This window comes from Taeniopygia guttata, chromosome 17 (assembly GCF_048771995.1).
Source record: "Taeniopygia guttata chromosome 17, bTaeGut7.mat, whole genome shotgun sequence".
In the NCBI taxonomy this organism is placed as follows: Eukaryota; Metazoa; Chordata; class Aves; order Passeriformes; family Estrildidae; genus Taeniopygia; species Taeniopygia guttata.
This window is the reverse complement of record NC_133042.1, coordinates 11224401-11242885: the sequence shown is the minus strand read 5'-3', so window position 1 is coordinate 11242885 and position 18485 is coordinate 11224401. Positions and strand designations below refer to the sequence as shown.

Here is an 18485-nt window from a genome sequence, read left to right as displayed (position 1 = left end):
AAGTTGGTCCATGATTACCTGGAGATACCGCATGTGAGAACACAACTTATTATTTTTTAATGTAAAATGTGTGTATTTTCATATTTGCATAAAATAATTTTAAACCCAGAGCCCCTGGCACATCAAAAATAATGAAATATTAGGGATTTGGAACTTATACTGTGAAATTACTGGCAAGTATGTCAGCAGAATCACGGATTTCACTATGCTTATTTTTTTAAAAAATCCACAGAACAGAACTCGGTTTGCACTAGGTCCACCTACTGTATTAGATGACATTACTCCAAACTGTGAAAGGCCTTAGTTTTTCCCATTTCCCTAATTATTTCCAAAGGTTTTAATTGCATTACTTCATTGCTCCCCAAATGTACATCTTTGGCAACCCTGCAGTCTAAAAATCCCATACCAGAAACTTTCCTATCATTAGCAAAAGCACATTAGGTGAGTTTATACAAGAGAGAATTGCAGCACTATGGAGAAGATTACTAACAACTGCAATTCTCCTGTAAACGTCCATTTCAAGCATTGCCATAGGAAAGTGACATCGCTCTTCTGAATTTTTGAAGTATCTCTACCTTTTTCAGAAGAGTAAAGAAAATGCTGTCAAACTAATACATTATGTATTATCAGGAATGAAACAGTGGGGCTCCACCTTTAGCATTTAGAGAAAAGGTTGTCACAAGATTGTAACCTGAGAAGACAACTAGTTATTCTTTTGTATACACATTTCCAAAGAATTCTTTCCTGAAACTGTTCTATTATCGTTTAAAGTTTTCTGTTATATTCCAAGCAGAAAAGAAGCAAACAGTGCAATAAATCTATAGACTATAAGATCATACCCAGCTTTGTTTGTTCTGTAACATACAGAGACAAACTAAAAGATCACCAGCAGTAAAGACAAGAAAACACTGTAATTAGCAACTGCAGCCATGAATTTTCAAAACAATGCGACAGCTATTTTTTCTTAAATCACACTGTGGGTAAACACTTCCAATAGTCCACATCACAGCCATGCCAATCTCATTATTTGCTTTCTTCTTTCTCTCTCTCTCTCCCTTTTTAAAATTGAAAGACCTATCTGAAATTAAAACAACTGTTGGATGTTTAACAGGTACTTTTAAACAGTAAGTATTAGTCTCTCATATTATAACCTGCAGTTGGAAACATAACAGTAGTTATGTTACACAAAATGTCCAAGTGCACCTCTCAGAATGCAGGCAAAGCTTTACTTTACAAGAAGAGCAACACAGCCTCATCTTTGCCATCAGCAGGGAGAGGGTCTCTCATATATGAAACAAGATACAACATATGCAGGATGATTCAAAGTCTCAAAGAGACTGGCTAAAGACCAGCAGGAATTTCAGGTTCAAGCCTGTAACTCAGTTGGATTAGGAAGGAAACATGCAGATTTTTTCCTTTCATTACCCAAGTCTTTTATTAGGCTTGTAACATACATGTTCATTTCAGAAATATTTTTAATCTTGTATAAAAGTGACTTGGAGTGATTTTGTAATAACAGTGTAGTATTAAAACATTTCTCACACAAGGCTGTGAGCTAATTCTTATAAACCAGAGTAACTGGAAAACTTCAGTGGCAGTTTTAATTTCCCTGTACATTCTCCAGCTTATTTTAAGCAATCTCAGGCTTCTACAGATGAAATAAGAACCATTCTCTCTCAATGAAGTACCTTTCTTACAGTGAGACAAGAGGTTCTACAGCACAAAACAGGACCCCCAAGAACTCTGCAAGTCCTCACACCTTCTCATTCTCAATTCAGTTGTTTTATATTCAGTAGTTACTCCTAAAATCATCTATTGGTCTACTTGTTCATTTGCAAAGAATAAAGATGTTCTGTAAGTAAAGTTGTCTTCCTTGAGAAGACATTTATTCATTGAAACAAGGCTCAATTGAATATTCTCTTTTGATAAGCCAAATATTCATTCAAATCTGAAATTATTTACACAGCAGTTTCAGTAACTCATACCAAGCTTTCAATACAGTTTAAAAAGTATGGCCATTAGGAACAGTCATTAAATTCATTAAATAATAAATATTTTAGATAAGCAGTGCTGATTGTTTTCCACAGCAAGGTGTACTAGGATTCATGCTGCTTGACTTATTCATAAGTAATCTGAAAACAGGAATTAACAGAAACAAAAATCTGCTAATGATATTCACTAACTGAGAGGAGCAAAGAGAAGGGCAGATGGATTGGAATTATGGAAGGATTTAGGGGAGATAAACTGCTTGGATAGTAAAACAGAAGATGAAAATCTACAGACTGTTTTACATACAAGGGGTAAACAAAGAATCCTGACTTTCCATATAAAACAAGAAGAGCAAACCAGTGCCAATAAAGGCACAATCTTAGCATTACAATATACAGTTCATGCTCACTACTCTGTGATTGCTGCTAAACTTTGAGGTAACTGAATGTCAGAAATTATTAAGTAGAGCACAAAAAGCCTCCTGAAGTAACTGTATAAAATATAACCTGCACTTCTATCTTGAATTTTGCAGGCAGTACACTTCGTGTGCACCCTCTTCCCCTAAAAAGATACAGGACTAAAATGCTGCCCAGGCAAGTTGTCAAGGATGCCAAGTGGCATCTGTACAAGGCATGATCAAGTAATCCAAGGACTCTTCCTTTTGGAAGAGAAGTAACTGAAGATTTATAGTGAAGGCAACAGATAATGACTGAAGTCCATAATGTCAGGAGTAGCCTCAAACTGTGTAAGGAACAAGGTAGGGTTTATCTAGTGAAGGTAAAAATTACCATGTTCAATTCAAGCAAAAAAAATGTGGTACTGGACAGAGTTGAAGAAATCCTGCCAGCCAGGTGTTGTGCATGCAAGATTATGTGTGTTTAAAGCAAGAGTGAAAGTGTTCACAGAAGATAAGTCTACTGAGGCATTAGGGGTAAACAATACAGATAGCAATTCTGGCCCAGGAAGGCTAAGCTGAATTCTTGAGCTCTTGCTATCCAGTGTCACCAATTTAAAAACTTTTATTCTTTTTAGCTGCAGTTTAGCATCTGACTAAATCACTAATAAAAGCCAGAAAACAGTTAATTATATTGGACTGCTTTGATTAACAGTAACCTTTGTGCAGAAATACTTCCAGGTGAAATACTGACCAAAATAACCAATTCATCAAATGGCTACTCTCTGTTTATCACAAAAGAAAAGGAGACAATATCAAGACGGGACAGCATTTTAACTGTAGGTCTCCCTTTTAATACATTTTAGCATTGAATTACACATATATTTATTCAGCACTTGAGAGAAAAACTCCTTCTAAAAGTATGTAAACATATGTATAGCCCAAAAATCTCAACCTGACCTAATTTTTCCAAATATGAAATAGAGTGAACCATTCTTCTACACAGAGGGTTCTTCAGGTGCACAATATGGTACATTAGCACTCGTCTGTCAGTGAGCTACAGATAAATAAGGTAATTGTTCACACTCACCTAAATATGGAATTGTAGGAACCATTTTTAAGCTTCTGATGTACTCTCGTGTCCTTTTATAATTATCTTCCTTAGACAGTAAATAGTCTAACTTCTCAAATGTGGTCTTGTCTTTCCGATTCAAAAGCTACAGAGAAAACAAAAACGAAGATCATAAAATTTTCAAAGACAAATCCACACAAAACTAACAGTCAGAAACTTGATGAATTGCCCAAAGTAAAGTACAGCATAGTCTAGTTAAGATCAAATTTCTCATCATCATCCAAAGAAGCACAATGCTTGAAAACATGCTACCTGTTAAAAAAGGGCCATTTAGTGTAGGTCTTAAGCTATGAAAAAACATGACCACTATTTCTGACTAATTTGTCAGTGATGCTCATATCACTAAGAACATAAAACTATCTTCCTCCAGAGTTTACAATATGACAAATTCCAAAGAACCTCAGAATTAAAACAAGTCAGAAGGGGAAAGGGGCAAGGCAACACTTACAGCCCAAGTTTTGGTCAACCTGAAGATAGGTGCGCTTTGCAGTGCTGACACCACAGACATAAGAGAATGAAGATTGTTCAGTTCTAGAAGCTTCTGAAAAAAGGGAATAATAGCTTTTAGCACACTGGAAAGGGCTCACAGGAGTAGTGAAGAAACAAGCATGAAAGAATTAAGGTTTTGAATGGTAGTGTAAGAAATCTACACTTACTTTAGCTATCTTCACAAAGTGGCTCAGTATTTCCGCCCTTATTTTTAAGGTCTGTGCTGTTAATATTTCTCGTACAACCCAAAAACTGACCTATAAAGTAAACACATACAACTTTAATTTATTATTAAAAAATGGACTTATTAGTTTATTAGATGAAATATTTGGAAACACTGACAATGCTCCGGAAAGAAAACAGGCTAAGGAAAGAAAATATTTCTGATCCCATGAATTCTCCTCTGTATCACTGCAATTGCCCTGAAGCATTACCAGCATAAGAAGTAGCAAAGCGAGACAACAACAAAGTAACTGAATGAGCACGTGAAACCCAGAAAAATAGAAAAAAATTGCTAATGTTGCACCATAACAAAACAAATCAGGAACTAGTAATTAAAAACAGGAGTTGCAATTTAAAAATCTTAATCCCTGTTTGGAAAAATAGGTTTTAATTCACGTGAGTAGTTCTGTTTAACTTTATACTCAAAGACAACTGTTCATGACAGTAATCAAATTATATACCTGGTTAAACCTCCTAGTAAAGGCAACAATGTTTGGAGCGAGGGTGTGTTTTTCTTTCTTATTCCATCCACAGCTGGCTAGTTCCTAGGAAACACATTTAAAAATTGTCTTAAAAACAGAAATGAGTTCTCCTTAACACTAACTCTAAATCACTCTTCTGCTTTTAGAGCCACAAGTCTCAATTTCAATCAAAATGTTGTTCAACTTTCCAAATTTACACTACTAATTTTAGACACCTCCATACGAAAAGGCAGAGTCAGCCAAAGAGAATTCGGCCTCTGTAAAGCACTTTGTAATGCTGATACATGGAATGCACTCTAGAGATCTACACATGCCTGTGTGAGCAGCAGGAAAAGCACTTCCAGTTCCAAACACATTTTGAATTCCCATCTCCAGGACTTTAAACTTCTGCAGATAAAAATGCCAATTTGCATCTGTCAGGACACAGATTCTCCACATGAACAGTCCATGTCTGGTCTTATGATACTAGAAATCATTTTTATGTGGAAAAAAAAATCTCAGACACTCTACTAGGGACAGCAAAACTTACCTTTGTCAGAAAAGTGGAAGAGATCAGTAACCTAATCAGTTGCAAGAGGGCTAGTGAGTAACAATGGAAAATCCCGTGCATGGCAAAATTATCTGACTAGGCTTAAATTCAGATTGAATAATAAGGTTGATACAAGTGAGTGATTCAAAATGCTCCTGCTGATTTTTTTATACTGCTACAATATAACTGTGTTCGAGAATTACACTTCATCTCTTTTTTTTTTTTTTTGGCATGGAGGGATGCTGAGAGTTTCCTCAATGTGCACAGTCACAGGAAACATTCCCATCAAGTGCAAAATCCTGAAATTTGTGGAGATTGCAATTTCAGGACTTGGGAAAAAAATCTAAATAAAGCCAGAGAGAAATCTAAAATGTAAGCATAATTATTTGTGCTGGAGAACAAAGAATTGTTAACTAGACATCCTCTTTCTAAACTCCACAAAGTAAAATGCAGACGTGTTTTATAGTAATAGCTGTTGAAAAGCAGGAAAAAGCCTCAGCAAATACCACACTTAAAGGATGTTCGTGTGTTTGAGATAAGAGTTAGCAACCAAATGTAAAATCTTAGGCATGTTCACCTATGCATAAGGTCATGTTAAAATAATAAAACCTTAAACTTCAACTAGAAAATGTTAACTTTCTTAGTCTACTAACTTACTAATAGCAAGGGGCAATTTCATGACAAATACACAGACTATTTCTTGCTTTAAAACCTAGTCCTACAGTTGGCAGAATTTCAGGATAGAAACAGTTGCTTATTTTTGACAAACAAACTATATTGACAGTTCCAATAAAATGAAAATCAGAAAGCACAATTAACAACTAATAGTTCATGGTAACTGCTACATATTCAAAGATCTACATTCTAGCTGAAGCTGAAAATACAATAGTTTTCCTTCTGATCACTCCTCAGTGAGTTACATCTATTTGCCAGAGTAGCACTTCAGGAAATCTCATTTCCAAAAGGCAAAACGAAGCAATTATGAAGGAAAAGAACAACAGCAAATCAATTGTTTTGGGATATCTTTTACTATAAAATAGTATGGCACAGTTTTCATAGCAACTAAAGTAAATGCAAAATTTGCTTTAAAATGTACATCTATAGTTCTATATATTACTTTTTAGTTAATTCATCTCCTCAGAGTATGACTACCTCCACTTTTGGCAAAGGTAGTTAGAATAAAAAACCCTCTCCATTTTGTTCTGATATTTGTCTAAACACAACTTCCTCATGGAAAAGTATCTATGTATCAATTTGTACATATTGAAAATTTTTTGCTAGCAGATTTTTATATGGGCATTGCTCATTTCTTATTGCATTATTTGTTTGCCATTTTCTTCCCCACAGGAAAGAAATGTCTCCCCAACTGCCTGGAGGACACATGTAATTTCAGAAGCATGAAAGCATTTTCAGCTATTAAACTGTCTTGGTGTTTTAATACATTTCAGCACTGAAAAGAAGTAATTATCTGACAGGTAGGACAGACAACAGATAGACCAATTTTTTATTTCCTTCCTATATTTTCTCAAAATAGAAGCCTGCTAATCTCTCTGAACTGCTGTAATAAATGATGACTTGTTTTGTTAGTGACCTAATTAGGCAGCCAGAGCTTCCACTCAAAACCTTCTAAACTTGACTGCCTCTACTGATGTTGTCAGACATTCAGTTCTGCTGACATTATGGGAAGGCATGGGCTGCCCTTTATACAATCATGATACTCCAACCTTAGGACAAGAAGATAACAAGCCACAATGGATACATCTTCTTACATTAAAAACACCTGAAGCAGGAGACACATGATTATTGTACCTTTTGCAGTAAATAAATTTATCATATTTTTATGCAATTCTGTCATATTCTGACAATTACTTTTATTATTCATTTCTCAAGTTCTCATTACTGATTTTCAAATGTCTATGTTAACCTTGACTGCTTTTCCTCAACAGGCCTCGAGTTCCCTTCTGTGTCTTTCTTAAAAAGTTAAAATCTTAAAAGACAATAATACACTAATGTTTAAGGGTTTGGGCTGATTTAACCACAGTATTTATTATTCTGAATCTTAAAAATGACTGTACAAATTAAGAAGCTTATAAAGCAGTTGATGCAGTCTAACACTTTATGGCCAGAGATTATGGCCAGAGGCAGCAGTCAAAAGTCTGAAATCAGACATGAATTGAAAAACAGCTGCAGAAGGGAGAATAGAGAATTTTTACCCTTGATGAACTTATCCTGAAGAAACACTCCACTCAAAGCTAGACAAGAAGACATCCAGAAAAGCACAGTTCTCCCCTTTGGCAACAGATGACAAACCAAAGTAACTGATGTTGGATCACAGATTCAGAGTAATAAGAGGGAATACACCTAGAAAAACATTAGTGCAGTGCAAGAAGATGAGCATCTTTGAACAAAAAAAGGCATCTTTGAGTTCCCACATTTCCTCAGGCACTGAATTGCCAAGATGTAAACAGATGGTTTAAGAAAACCTACCTCAGGCTGTATAGCTTTAAATACTGGCATATCCATCAATGTTATCTGGCTCTGCAATGAAGACAGAATTATCATGTAATATGAAGAGCTAACAATGACATACTTCTATCTGCCCTTCAGTAACTAGAAACCATATACATATTCCCCACTAACCAGAACTAACCTATGCTAGGATCTCCTAAAAGACTTTAAAAAATGCAAATGACTTTATACAGTAAAACAAATATGCTGTGTGAGGTCAGTACTAAATGATTAAATCCCAAGACAGGCTTATTTTATTGAAGTTGATAAAGTCAGAAATTTGTGTTTCAAAAACACTGAAGGTTTATTTAAAAGTTGTTTTGGTTTGTTTTTTTATTAAGAAAAAGTATTTGATGTATTTTTTTAGTACTCTGTAACCCTGAGTATTATACAAGCTTAAATGCAAAAATAATATTTATACTTACGGCAAACTCCTCAGGAGTTACTTTCAACACATCAAATACAACTGCATCGTAGCTTTTATTGGCATAATCTGAACTTCGCCCTTCCAGAGAATCTGAGCTGCTACTACCCTACAAAGAAAACATAGTAGGCTTATCTGCAGAATGATTATTTTAATCTCAAAATCAGGAAATAAATGTGTAAAAATACTAAGTAATGATAGGAAAATGTATGAACTTCAAGAAGTTTCAGACACCAAATTTAGTTTTGCACTGTACACAAATGTTTCCAACTTCCTTCTGCAAAAACTACAGCGACATAAAATTTTAGCTCTATGAAATTCTCAGATTTAGTAAGCCATTTTTAAAATCACAGACTAAATGAAAGAGCTGTCACACGAAAGCAGCTGTGTATTTCTGGGTTCTATTTCTGTCAGACTCCATTTTGATGGTATATTACACTGCTCTGAACTCACCAATAATCAATGGCTGCTCTAAGTTACAGAGTAACGGGCCAAAAGTGCTATTTAAAATTAAACAAAATAAGTAATCATTAACAACAACAATAAAAAAACGTGTCTGTGAACACCAAAAAACCATGGAGTGTTCTACAATTACTCCTTGCCATGTTAGTTCTTTTATTTACAAATGGTGTGGTATTTAGTCTGACTAGTGGTGGAAAGGGCTTCTGTGAAAGCTGAAACAAGCCAAAATTTCTATTTTGATACAGGAGCTAATAAAACCCAATGAACTGTACCTCTGGAGTGGCAGAGGTGACCATCACACTGGCCATGAGGTCATTCCTTTTATACATGCTCTCCACAAGGTGCGGGAGGTTTCAGCTTAGCCAGCACTGGTTGAAAAGAGAAAACAGAAATTCCTGCAAAAGAAATTATTTGTGGAATAAATCCAATTTATAAAAAAATCCAAAATGCACACAGAAAATAACCCAGCAATACAAGATATTTCATTTTTCCTACTCAGAGCTTAGGAAGGACTTAGGAAACAAGATTATTTTAGGAGATAGAGGCTCTTCTCTTTTTCAAGTACCAACTGTGAAGGAGTACAATTGAATATTGTTAAAGCCATGCCAAGTCCTTACCCCTACCTCCACTCAACTCAAGAAATGCAGGGGGAAAAAAGGATTATTTGTCATTCATGTTGAATTAAGTTTTACATAAAGTCTCTCCCAGGCAGGACAAAGTCCAGAAACTGCAGGCTATCGCAAACTGCTTACAGAACTAGCAAGTCAGCTCAAGTTCTGATTCTCTAACTGAGTGAACAGCATGGTTGTGTCATCACTCCCCACAGGACACATGGATGACCCCATGGCAGGCACTGCCACTGATTCCTGTAAATGGACTCTTTCAGCAAAATCTGTAGTTGCTCATACGTGCAGCAAGGGATACTGCCACATCTCCCGCTGCATCCTCGTGTCCCCACCCACAACACTGATCGCACCAACAGAAAAATACTGAAAAAACAAAACAGATAAGAATAAAAACAACCTTTTACTCTCTTTAGAAAGATGAAGTCTTCACTTCTCATTCCTACAACGACAAACAATTCTCCCCAGGATCTCGCATGAAACGAGACACTAATTTTGCTTCAAATAATGCCAAAATCTTCTCTGCTAAACAAGGCAAGAGTCAATTTCTTTTCTATTTTCTCCTGATAAAGTTAACTCATTTTGAGCACTGACAGGCTGCTCAGTATTTCTAGGTCTGGAGTTGCTCTTCTTAAAAGTCCTTACAATCCTGAAGTGGAAAGTAATTCTGTAGATGTAATTTCTTTAACATGTGGCATTTACATTAAGGCCACAAAAACATTCTTGTGTCCTCCATCCCTGCCTTTCTGAATAGCTTCTCCAGGGCATGAGGAATCAATAACGATGTGAAAGGGGAAAGAAATATCCCATATGTGAACTTGTACCATGCCCAAGTTCAGTTTTACATGAAGTTTTAATGTTCATTTTATCAAAGTGAGACAAAAATGCTTTAATACCTAAACTCAAAAGCACTAATATATTTTTGCCTTTCAACATTCAGCATGTACATAAATCTTGCAAGGCTAGAAACTTTCATTCTAGACAGGATCAAAATAGATTCCCCTCGCCTTACCCCCTTCCCCCAAAATGTTCCAAATATAACACAAGCATTAAAAATGCACTGCTTTTTCCTATGTGCAAAGATTTCTCCAAGATTCACATCTATGAAAAAATGCTTCTCTACACACCCACTTGTTTTGCTACCTTCATAAAAGTCATAGGAAGCAATTATCCTTTTAAGTCAAGTCCACTTGATCATTTGGAGTGTTTCCCCACCTGCAGAAAGCATCACTCCACACACAAAGTAACACAGGAGCTAATACTATGCTCACTGTATGAAGAGGCTGTCAGACAACATAGGGAAAGATATTAAAAATAATATTCCCCTGCACTTGTCATTATTTCACAGTAAAAAGATTAAAAAGAAATTTCTCAAATCCCAGAAATTATCGAAGGCCCAAAATGTTGGCAATAAAACATAAGAAGTCACTTAAAATGACATACAACTTCCTTTCACAGCTTTTGATTCACACAATTTATTTCAACTTGCTTACATTAATTAAAATGATGCATTACACAAACAGTGCTAAAAATCAAAACTAAGGAAACACCTTATCTGTTTGCACGGAAGGTTCACAGGCACACTGCAGTAGATCTCCTTCATAGGCTGCCAGAAGCAAAGTGGATAAATCAGGATGCAACAGACACCAGAGGTTGTCTGTTCTTCTTTGCCAGTTTGACAAACCCATTTAGATATGTAGCACTTTCTGAAGTAAAACTGAAGACAATGCAAAAACAACTGAAAAAAAAAACAAACCAAAAATACCACCATCAAAACCAAGCACAGAAGTAAACCTTAGAGCCATTATTTTACCAGAATTTGTCAAATCTTGTTATCCATGCCACAGAAGCAACATTCTCTGAAAGTAAAATGCAAATCTTATACTGCTGTTAATAATATGCATATAATGCAGTCAAAGTGCCCATAAGTTCAGTCTCAGTTCAGTCTCTAATTACCCAACTCACAAGAAAGTCACTGAGACTCTTAAGCACAGGAAACCACTTCTGGCCAACAAAGTCCATGTGCTCTTAATTTCTGAATGCTAGAGAGCAATCTGAGGAAGCTACTGACTGCTCACATTGCTTTCAGCAAATACAAAGATAACCATGTCAGCAACCACTGATGACCCTTGCTCTTGTTGATTTTTTCATTGAAAGGAAAAATACTGAGCCTCTTACCAGCCCTAACTCAGCAACTCCAGACTCCACAAGTCAACTGGCTTAGCTGATTTCAAAAACCATTTACTTACTACTTTCATTAGTTGATTGTGGTTTTCCTAATACCACTGAATCATGAACTGAGAGCTTCAACACGCCTTTAAGAAAAGATACTTCAGCATTCTACCAAAAGATAAATGTTCTTTCTCAAGCTTAAATTAGCTGGACAACTGGTTCAGTGAGAACAATTCAAGTGCACTAGAGCCCTACTTGGGCACTGAAACTTGGTTAGAACCAACGGAAGTAACCAGTAGGATTTGCGGTTTTAAAAAAATAAATTTAGAAGGACCAGTTCCAGTTGGAAGGGGCATACAACGATCATCTTGTCTCATTGCCTGACCACTTCATAGATGACCAGAAGTTAAAGCATGTTATTAAGGGCATTGTTCAAAGGCTCTTAAACACTGACAGGCATGGGGCACCAACCACTTCTCCAGGAAGCCTGCTCCAGTATTTGACCACTCTCTCAGCTAAAGAAATGCTTACTGATGTTCAGTCTGAACCTCCCCTGGGGCAGGTTTGAATCATTCACTTATGTCCCACCCCTGGATTCTGGGCAGAAGAAATCACCATCTCCCTTTCCTTGTCCCCTGTCAGGAAGCTGCAGAGAACAACGAGGTTGCTGCTCAGCCTCCTTTTCTCCAGACTAGATAAACACGAAGTCGTCAGTTGCTCCTCAGAGGATATGCCTTACAGAATTTGCTATCAGACATCACAACAGTTAATTGGCATTGATCAAGACAACGGAATGAAGAATACCTACAAAATCCTGCTTTTTACCTTTAGCAAGACCAACAATATACTATTACAGTCCACTGGCAACACCCAACCTGAAGACACGTTTACAGCACACCATATATTCAGAGCTCATATTCAGTTCTGAACTGTTTTTCATCATTGCATTTTCCTTTTCTTCATTCCTAAACTATTCTTCCAGATGTTCACCTCTAGAACATTTCTTTCCTTGATGAACCATGAACAAAGTCATACTCAGATGCTGTGGACATAGAGTACAAACCAAAGTATGTTAGCACAGCTAACTACTGGAAGAAAAAGGTTCTATTACAAAAACAGAATGAAACAATAACAGGGTTATATTTTTTGCCCCTGTGCTTGCAATCAGTCACTGATGTGAAACTTCCGTCTACATCATGTCCAGCTTCAGCCCTCTTGAGGGCAGGGTGGTGGTTGGGGAGAAGTCCCATCTTTTTGTTCTACTGGTAATAAAGACAAAAAGGCAAATACCATTGCAGTATCTAAATAAATGCACTGCTTGCTCTCCACATCCAGATGCTTACATATCTTCCCCCGCCCCTCCACCATTAGGTTTCTTTTACTTCAGTATCATAACTTTATTAAAAAAAAAAAAAAGTACATTCAAGAGGATTTCAAAATCCTTTTGAGCTTGCACAATTTAGAAGCAGTTTGTCATTGCAGTGACAGAACAAACCATCCTGGAAGGATTTGTAGAGGAGAATTTCTTTACTTCTTTCAAAGCAGCAGCTGATGAGTGCTACATGTATACTTGCTAACCTAGAGAAACACAAACCTCAAAAGCACTGAGCAACACTGATGCAAGATCATTTAATTCCTGACAGCATCCTTTCCCAAAAGTACAAACAACCTGTGTCTTCATTTTTGCCCCATCCAGTAAGTATCACATCTCAAACCCTATTTCTCATCCCCTCACATATGATTCCTGCAAAGTGGAGGGGAAAACAATCCTATCTCCTAGAGTAATTATAGAAATTACTCATGTAAACCCAACTTCCTTCAGAAAATAACTATCTGTATGCCACTCTGAGGCCTTTTATGATGTCCACTTCACGTACAAACACAGGTATGAGACCAGACAGTTGAGCTGTGCTAATAGTCATAATGTTTTATATGAAAAATCTCTTAATTTCAAAAAGTCCTTTTGAAGTAATTAAACAATAGATCTCAGTGGACATTTGGACAACATGAAAAATTTTAGAGCATTTGAAAGCCTGGATTTAAATAATAATTGCCTACTAAGTTTATTAAGAACAAAGCAATTAGGCTACAGAAGATTAGTCATAGAAATGTGATGGCTTTTTAAAGATCTTCCAGAGCAAACACTTGTGTATCTTCAGTGTCCATTTCACCAGGAAGTCCTTAATATGTTTCATTGTGCTTTAGGCAACAGTACCACCTACAGATAAAATACACTATGAACGATTTAGCAGTTTCATGCACATCCTTGTCTGAGAAACTTATTACATTTAATGAATATAGTAACTTCTTACTATATTCATTTTATATATAATGAAAAAGTAACAGAAATAAAATGGGGCTGTGGATTAATTCAGCTGACCAAAAACTGAAATCACTCAAGTAAATAACTATTCCTCAGTAACATGCATTGTCCCTGAGTAAATAGGCTGAAAAAAAATGAATCTTGCATAATTTCCCAATAGCTACCAATGGATCAAGTCTAAGTCAGGAAAAACGATATTCAAAGTTGACTTCCCTTTCTAAAATTCTCTCAGCACTCCTACTTCCACCCTTCCAGTGCATGAACTCAAATGAGTTCAACTATGAGCAGAGAAGCAGCTGCTGTGATGAGTTCAAGAAACAACTTCAGAATCCAAGTCCTAAACTCTTGGTTTTTATGAATACATAACTGATATGAATTATATCTAACAGTATATTAAAAACAACACCTAATGCACAGGTCATGCATTTATGACATGCTTTACTTGATTTGTCACATGTTACACTAGACTGCCCTTGGTCCCTTTGTTGTCACTAAGCTGCCCTACAACAATTAAAATACCAACTTTTCAAACTAACTTTCATCGGGCAACCTGGATACAAAGACATACGTGGCAGTCAGTATACCAAAAAGGTAAGCTAACATTCTGTAAGTGGAATAAAAATAAGGATGTCTTATTTTTCAAAATTATAATGAATGTAATGTCTCAGTTTTCCTAGTTTGAGAGCTGTATGCAAAATTTCATAACAAAAGGCTGTCAAAAATTATTTCAAACCTCACACAATCTGCAGTTGCTAAAACCATGAAAGAGTAGGAAGCTGACAATGCTGTCCAATGCTATTCTTCTGAATATGCCTCACATCTTTATATATCTATTGATTACTAAGCTCACTCTAATAACCATTTATTATATTTACAAATTTACTCTTAAGTGTTTTCTTCTCTCCATTCTTCTATCTGCAACATTACTTACTGCATCAGGAACTAAAGTAATAGTATGATCAAAATTATTTGTATAAGCCAAAAAAGTACAATAAAGTGAATTCTACTAAGTAAAGATAGTAGACAGATTTCATCTGACTACCTAAACAAATTAAGAAATACAGTGCGGGTTTCTAATCATTAGAAACCATTTGAAGAACTTTGCATAGACTGGAATTTTATCTGTGTCTCAAAATCTTTACATCAAGGTTCCATATGAAGACAGAGCTGCAGTGCTCTCTCCAGCAGAAGTCCTCCTTCAGAGGTCACTACCCTTCAAGCAAGTCTGCAAACTTCAATATCTTAGATGATCAAGGGAAGTTTTACTTTAATGAAAGCCTCATGAAAAGAAAAAATCTTCAGTTACAGGAAAATAAATATATATCTGCAAATTATAGTAAAATACTACAAGAACTCAGGTTCTCTAAACTTGAGTTGCAGAGAATTGACAGACACTTCTGTAATCTCTGATTATCAAATGTAGGTGAAAATGTGAAAGCTGTAACTTTAAATACAATTGCATACTTACGATGGAATAAGACAGCTGTGCTCTCAACCCATTTTGCTGCACACCTCCATTAGTTCGTTGCTGGGTCTAGCTCTGGCTTTTCAGCAGTTTTATCTCTTGTTTAAAAGCATAACATTCCTGTAAATACCAGGAAACAGGATTATGGTGACATTTATTTTACAACTCAATTCTTCTCAAACTATGCACTCCTCACCTGAAACATGTGCTGTGGTATTTTTATTCTTACCTCTCCCTCACAACTTTCACTGTTAGTTCCCTATTCTAGTTTCATTGGTGTGTGATAAATTCCCTAACTCAAAAGAAGTACATATACATCACAGAGAGAAGAGCAATGTACTCTAAGTTTAATAACTAAATATACTCCAAATGTGTGATTGTAACTCTCCCTCACTCTGTAAATCAACACAAGGTCTCCAAGCAAACACACATTATTTATTGGTTTCACTCACTTCTTTCAAGGTGCTTTATGAATTGTAAATGCTACTCATCCTCACACCATCTTCTTCAAGGTTTAACTAAACAAATCAAAATAGACACAATTCCAAGTACAATAATTCTTTTATCTCTATCAGCAAATAAAGCCATAGCTCTTACAACAAACATCAGCAGCTACAAACCTGAGGAAAATACTGCTTAGATAACTCATTTTGGTGATATTTACATTACACATAGCCCTTCCCTTTTCTCCTCTTCTGCTTTATACCAACTTTTATAAAGCCTAATGTTTAATAAAGGTACACATCAAGCGAGAAGAAAATAATCTCAAAGACAGCTTCTTTTATACAGACTGACATGAAAATCTCATTAAAGCCCATGTTACTTTGATAAAGGTAAAAAATCACTGCAGGTCAATTGGTGTTACAACTGCGCCTCTACTACAGTCTTTATTTTCGTTCTAGCACTAGGGAAACTCCCCCTTTAAAAAGTCTGTCTTCTAGACTATAGCTATATGCAATTCCTACAGCATCAAATCAAGCTATCTTTTGCCAGAAAAGCAGTGTTCTTTTGACACACCCAAAACTCATCCGGTAGACAATCGCTGCATGAGCAAATGATCCCACTTCATAGAATAATCAAAACAGCAAGTTAAAAATGGGTTAGCATCCACTTAAGTATTTCAATCAGATTACAGACATGAAGCCTGTTGTCTGCCCTGCATCACGTGGCATTTTAGTTAAGTGCAAACCTTGTAATTACTATGCACCTGAACTTCTAGATGTCTTCACTAAACTAAGGCAAATAAACTGAAAAACAAATAAAATAACTTGGTTTGAAAGTGTTTTGTATTAATTTTTCTTCCAACTCGTGCTACATCATGCAGGATGGGCAACATACAGAAAATGAGCAAACAAATGTGTGTAGTTCTGCCCTTTACAGCAGCTTCCTGTTCTATTCAGGCAGAAAGAATATCTACCATGAATAGTGAGCAAGAGAAGAAATATCTGACTATCAAAACTAGACATAAAAGACAGACTGCAACATTCATAAATAAGGTTTCTGAGGCAAGGAATGTTCTTCTCTATTTCAGAGACACCAACGCATTTCAATTTTTTCAATACTTGGTGTGACAAGAACACATATGCTCTATTTTGTGGGGTTCAGAACAACAAACCACAGACAAAAGGCACGATGTGCTTCTATAACCAAGAATTTCAACATCCATTCCTCCATATGCTACATGCCAAAGCCCCAGGCTGACATAAGGCTGCAGAAGCTAGACCAAAAACTATCTGAAGTGATTTGAAATCAGATCGCAGTCAAGGCTCTCAACAAGCCCCGCACGGTTTCATCCACATGATACGCAAACAGTTTTCAAATTTATTCCTAAGGACACAGGAGGACGCAGCCAACTCTAGGTGGCTTCCACCTGTTCCCCCCAGACGCCGCATCCGTACCAAGGCTGCTCCCGCTGTCCGCCCGGGCTCAGCTGCAGCACCGGCTGCCCGTGCCCGCCGCACCGCACCGGGCCGGTGCCGGAGCCCCGCGGGCGGGCAGGGCCGTGCGGCCGCCGGCCCCGCGCCGGAGCGACATCTCCCGGCGGGGAGGGCGCGGGGCCCTCTCCGGAAGAGGCCGCGGGGCTGGCCGGGCGCTCGGGAGCGGGGAGGTGCCGCCCGGCCCCGCCGGAGCCCAGCCCGCCCCCCGCGCACCTGCCGCGGCCGGCAGGCGCCCGGAGCCGCCGCGGCGGGCGGCGCTGCCGCAGCGCCCCGCGCCGCCCCGGCCCACCGGGAGCCGCCGGCACCTCGCAAGCGGCGCCGCCGGAGCGTGAGCGCCCGGCCGGGCCTGTCGCCGCAGAGCTCCGCCCGCAACACGCGCCCGGAGCGGGGACGACAGAAGGCGAAGGGACGAGGGGCTGCGGCGGCCTGTCCCGCCTTTCCTGCCGGGCACACGGGGCTCGTCCGCCGCTCACCTGTTCGGGACTCGGTGCCCCCAGCGACGCCCCCGGCTCTCTCGGCGAGAGGGAGACGCCCTCAGCGCCCCGGGGACGAGGCCCGGCCCGGCAGGGACTGCGGGGCGGGGCGGGGGCGCGCGGACTGACGCGCGCGCCAGCCAACCGTCTCCCCGCGCGGGAGCGCGCACCAATGGCCCGGGCGGGGCGGGAGCGCGCGAGCGCAGGTGCTGCGGCGCCGTCCTTGGCCGCGCCCGCCCCGCCCGCGCCCCCTGGCGGCCGCAGCGCGGCTGCGCACGCGGCTCCGTGCGGGCGGCGGGAGCCCGGGGGCCGGGGACGAGCCCGGGGGCCGGGGACGAGCCCGGGGATCCGGGGACGAGCCCGGGGGCCGGGGACGAGCCCGGGGGCCGGGGACGAGCCCGGGGGTCCGGGGACGAGCCCGGGGGTCCAGGCAGGGCTCCCGAACCGCCGGGCAGGTTATGAGATTCTGACAGTTACCAAACTGATGCTTAACGTACTGTAAAATGGTGGTGTTCACTGCCCAGGTAAGTCTCATGCAGCACAGCAGAGCAGCCTCTGAAAAAGGGTATAACCACTGCTCTGCTAACAATGGAATCACACAGCACCTGCTCCTCTTGAAGGTGTCATAATGAGGACTGGAAACTCTTTTGTTCCTATTTTAGGCTTCTGCTATGTACAGCGCCTTAAATGACCCCTACAAAACATATTTTTAAAATCAGCCAGCACCCTCTGGTGGAAAAAAATGCATAGACACGTAATGTTACTTTAGACAATGTCATCAGCCATATAATTTCCCTAAATTTGAATGAAATGTTTCTGTCTATAATTCAACTGACTTTTGACATAATACTCAATTTAATT

General features: G+C 38.8%; 1 protein-coding gene across 7 annotated transcripts in view; it reads right to left on the bottom strand.

Annotated features, from left to right (window-relative positions):
- Positions 1 to 17832, bottom strand: part of RALGPS1 (Ral GEF with PH domain and SH3 binding motif 1) — a 78015-nt gene extending 60183 nt beyond the window's left edge. For 4 of the 7 annotated variants that reach the window (XR_012058493.1, XR_012058491.1, XR_012058492.1 and 1 more), the window contains exons 1-10: positions 17625 to 17825; positions 15218 to 15334; positions 10805 to 10992; positions 8904 to 9026; positions 8171 to 8278; positions 7725 to 7775; positions 4688 to 4771; positions 4172 to 4261; positions 3964 to 4056; positions 3474 to 3600 (exon numbers count right to left, since the gene is read on the bottom strand). Coding sequence is in view for 4 of the 7 variants with exons in the window: in XM_030286395.4 (XP_030142255.1) it covers positions 3474 to 3600; positions 3964 to 4056; positions 4172 to 4261; positions 4688 to 4771; positions 7725 to 7775; positions 8171 to 8278; positions 8904 to 8960 (610 nt within the window). In the remaining 3 variants the exon portion in view is untranslated. Of the gene's footprint in view, positions 1 to 3473; positions 3601 to 3963; positions 4057 to 4171; positions 4262 to 4687; positions 4772 to 7724; positions 7776 to 8170; positions 8279 to 8903; positions 9027 to 10804; positions 10993 to 15217; positions 15335 to 17112; positions 17339 to 17624 lie in introns of those variants that run through there. The other 3 variants (XM_030286394.4, XM_072936515.1, XM_030286393.4) reach the window with 3 other exon arrangements.
- Positions 17833 to 18485: the final 653 nt, after the last annotated feature.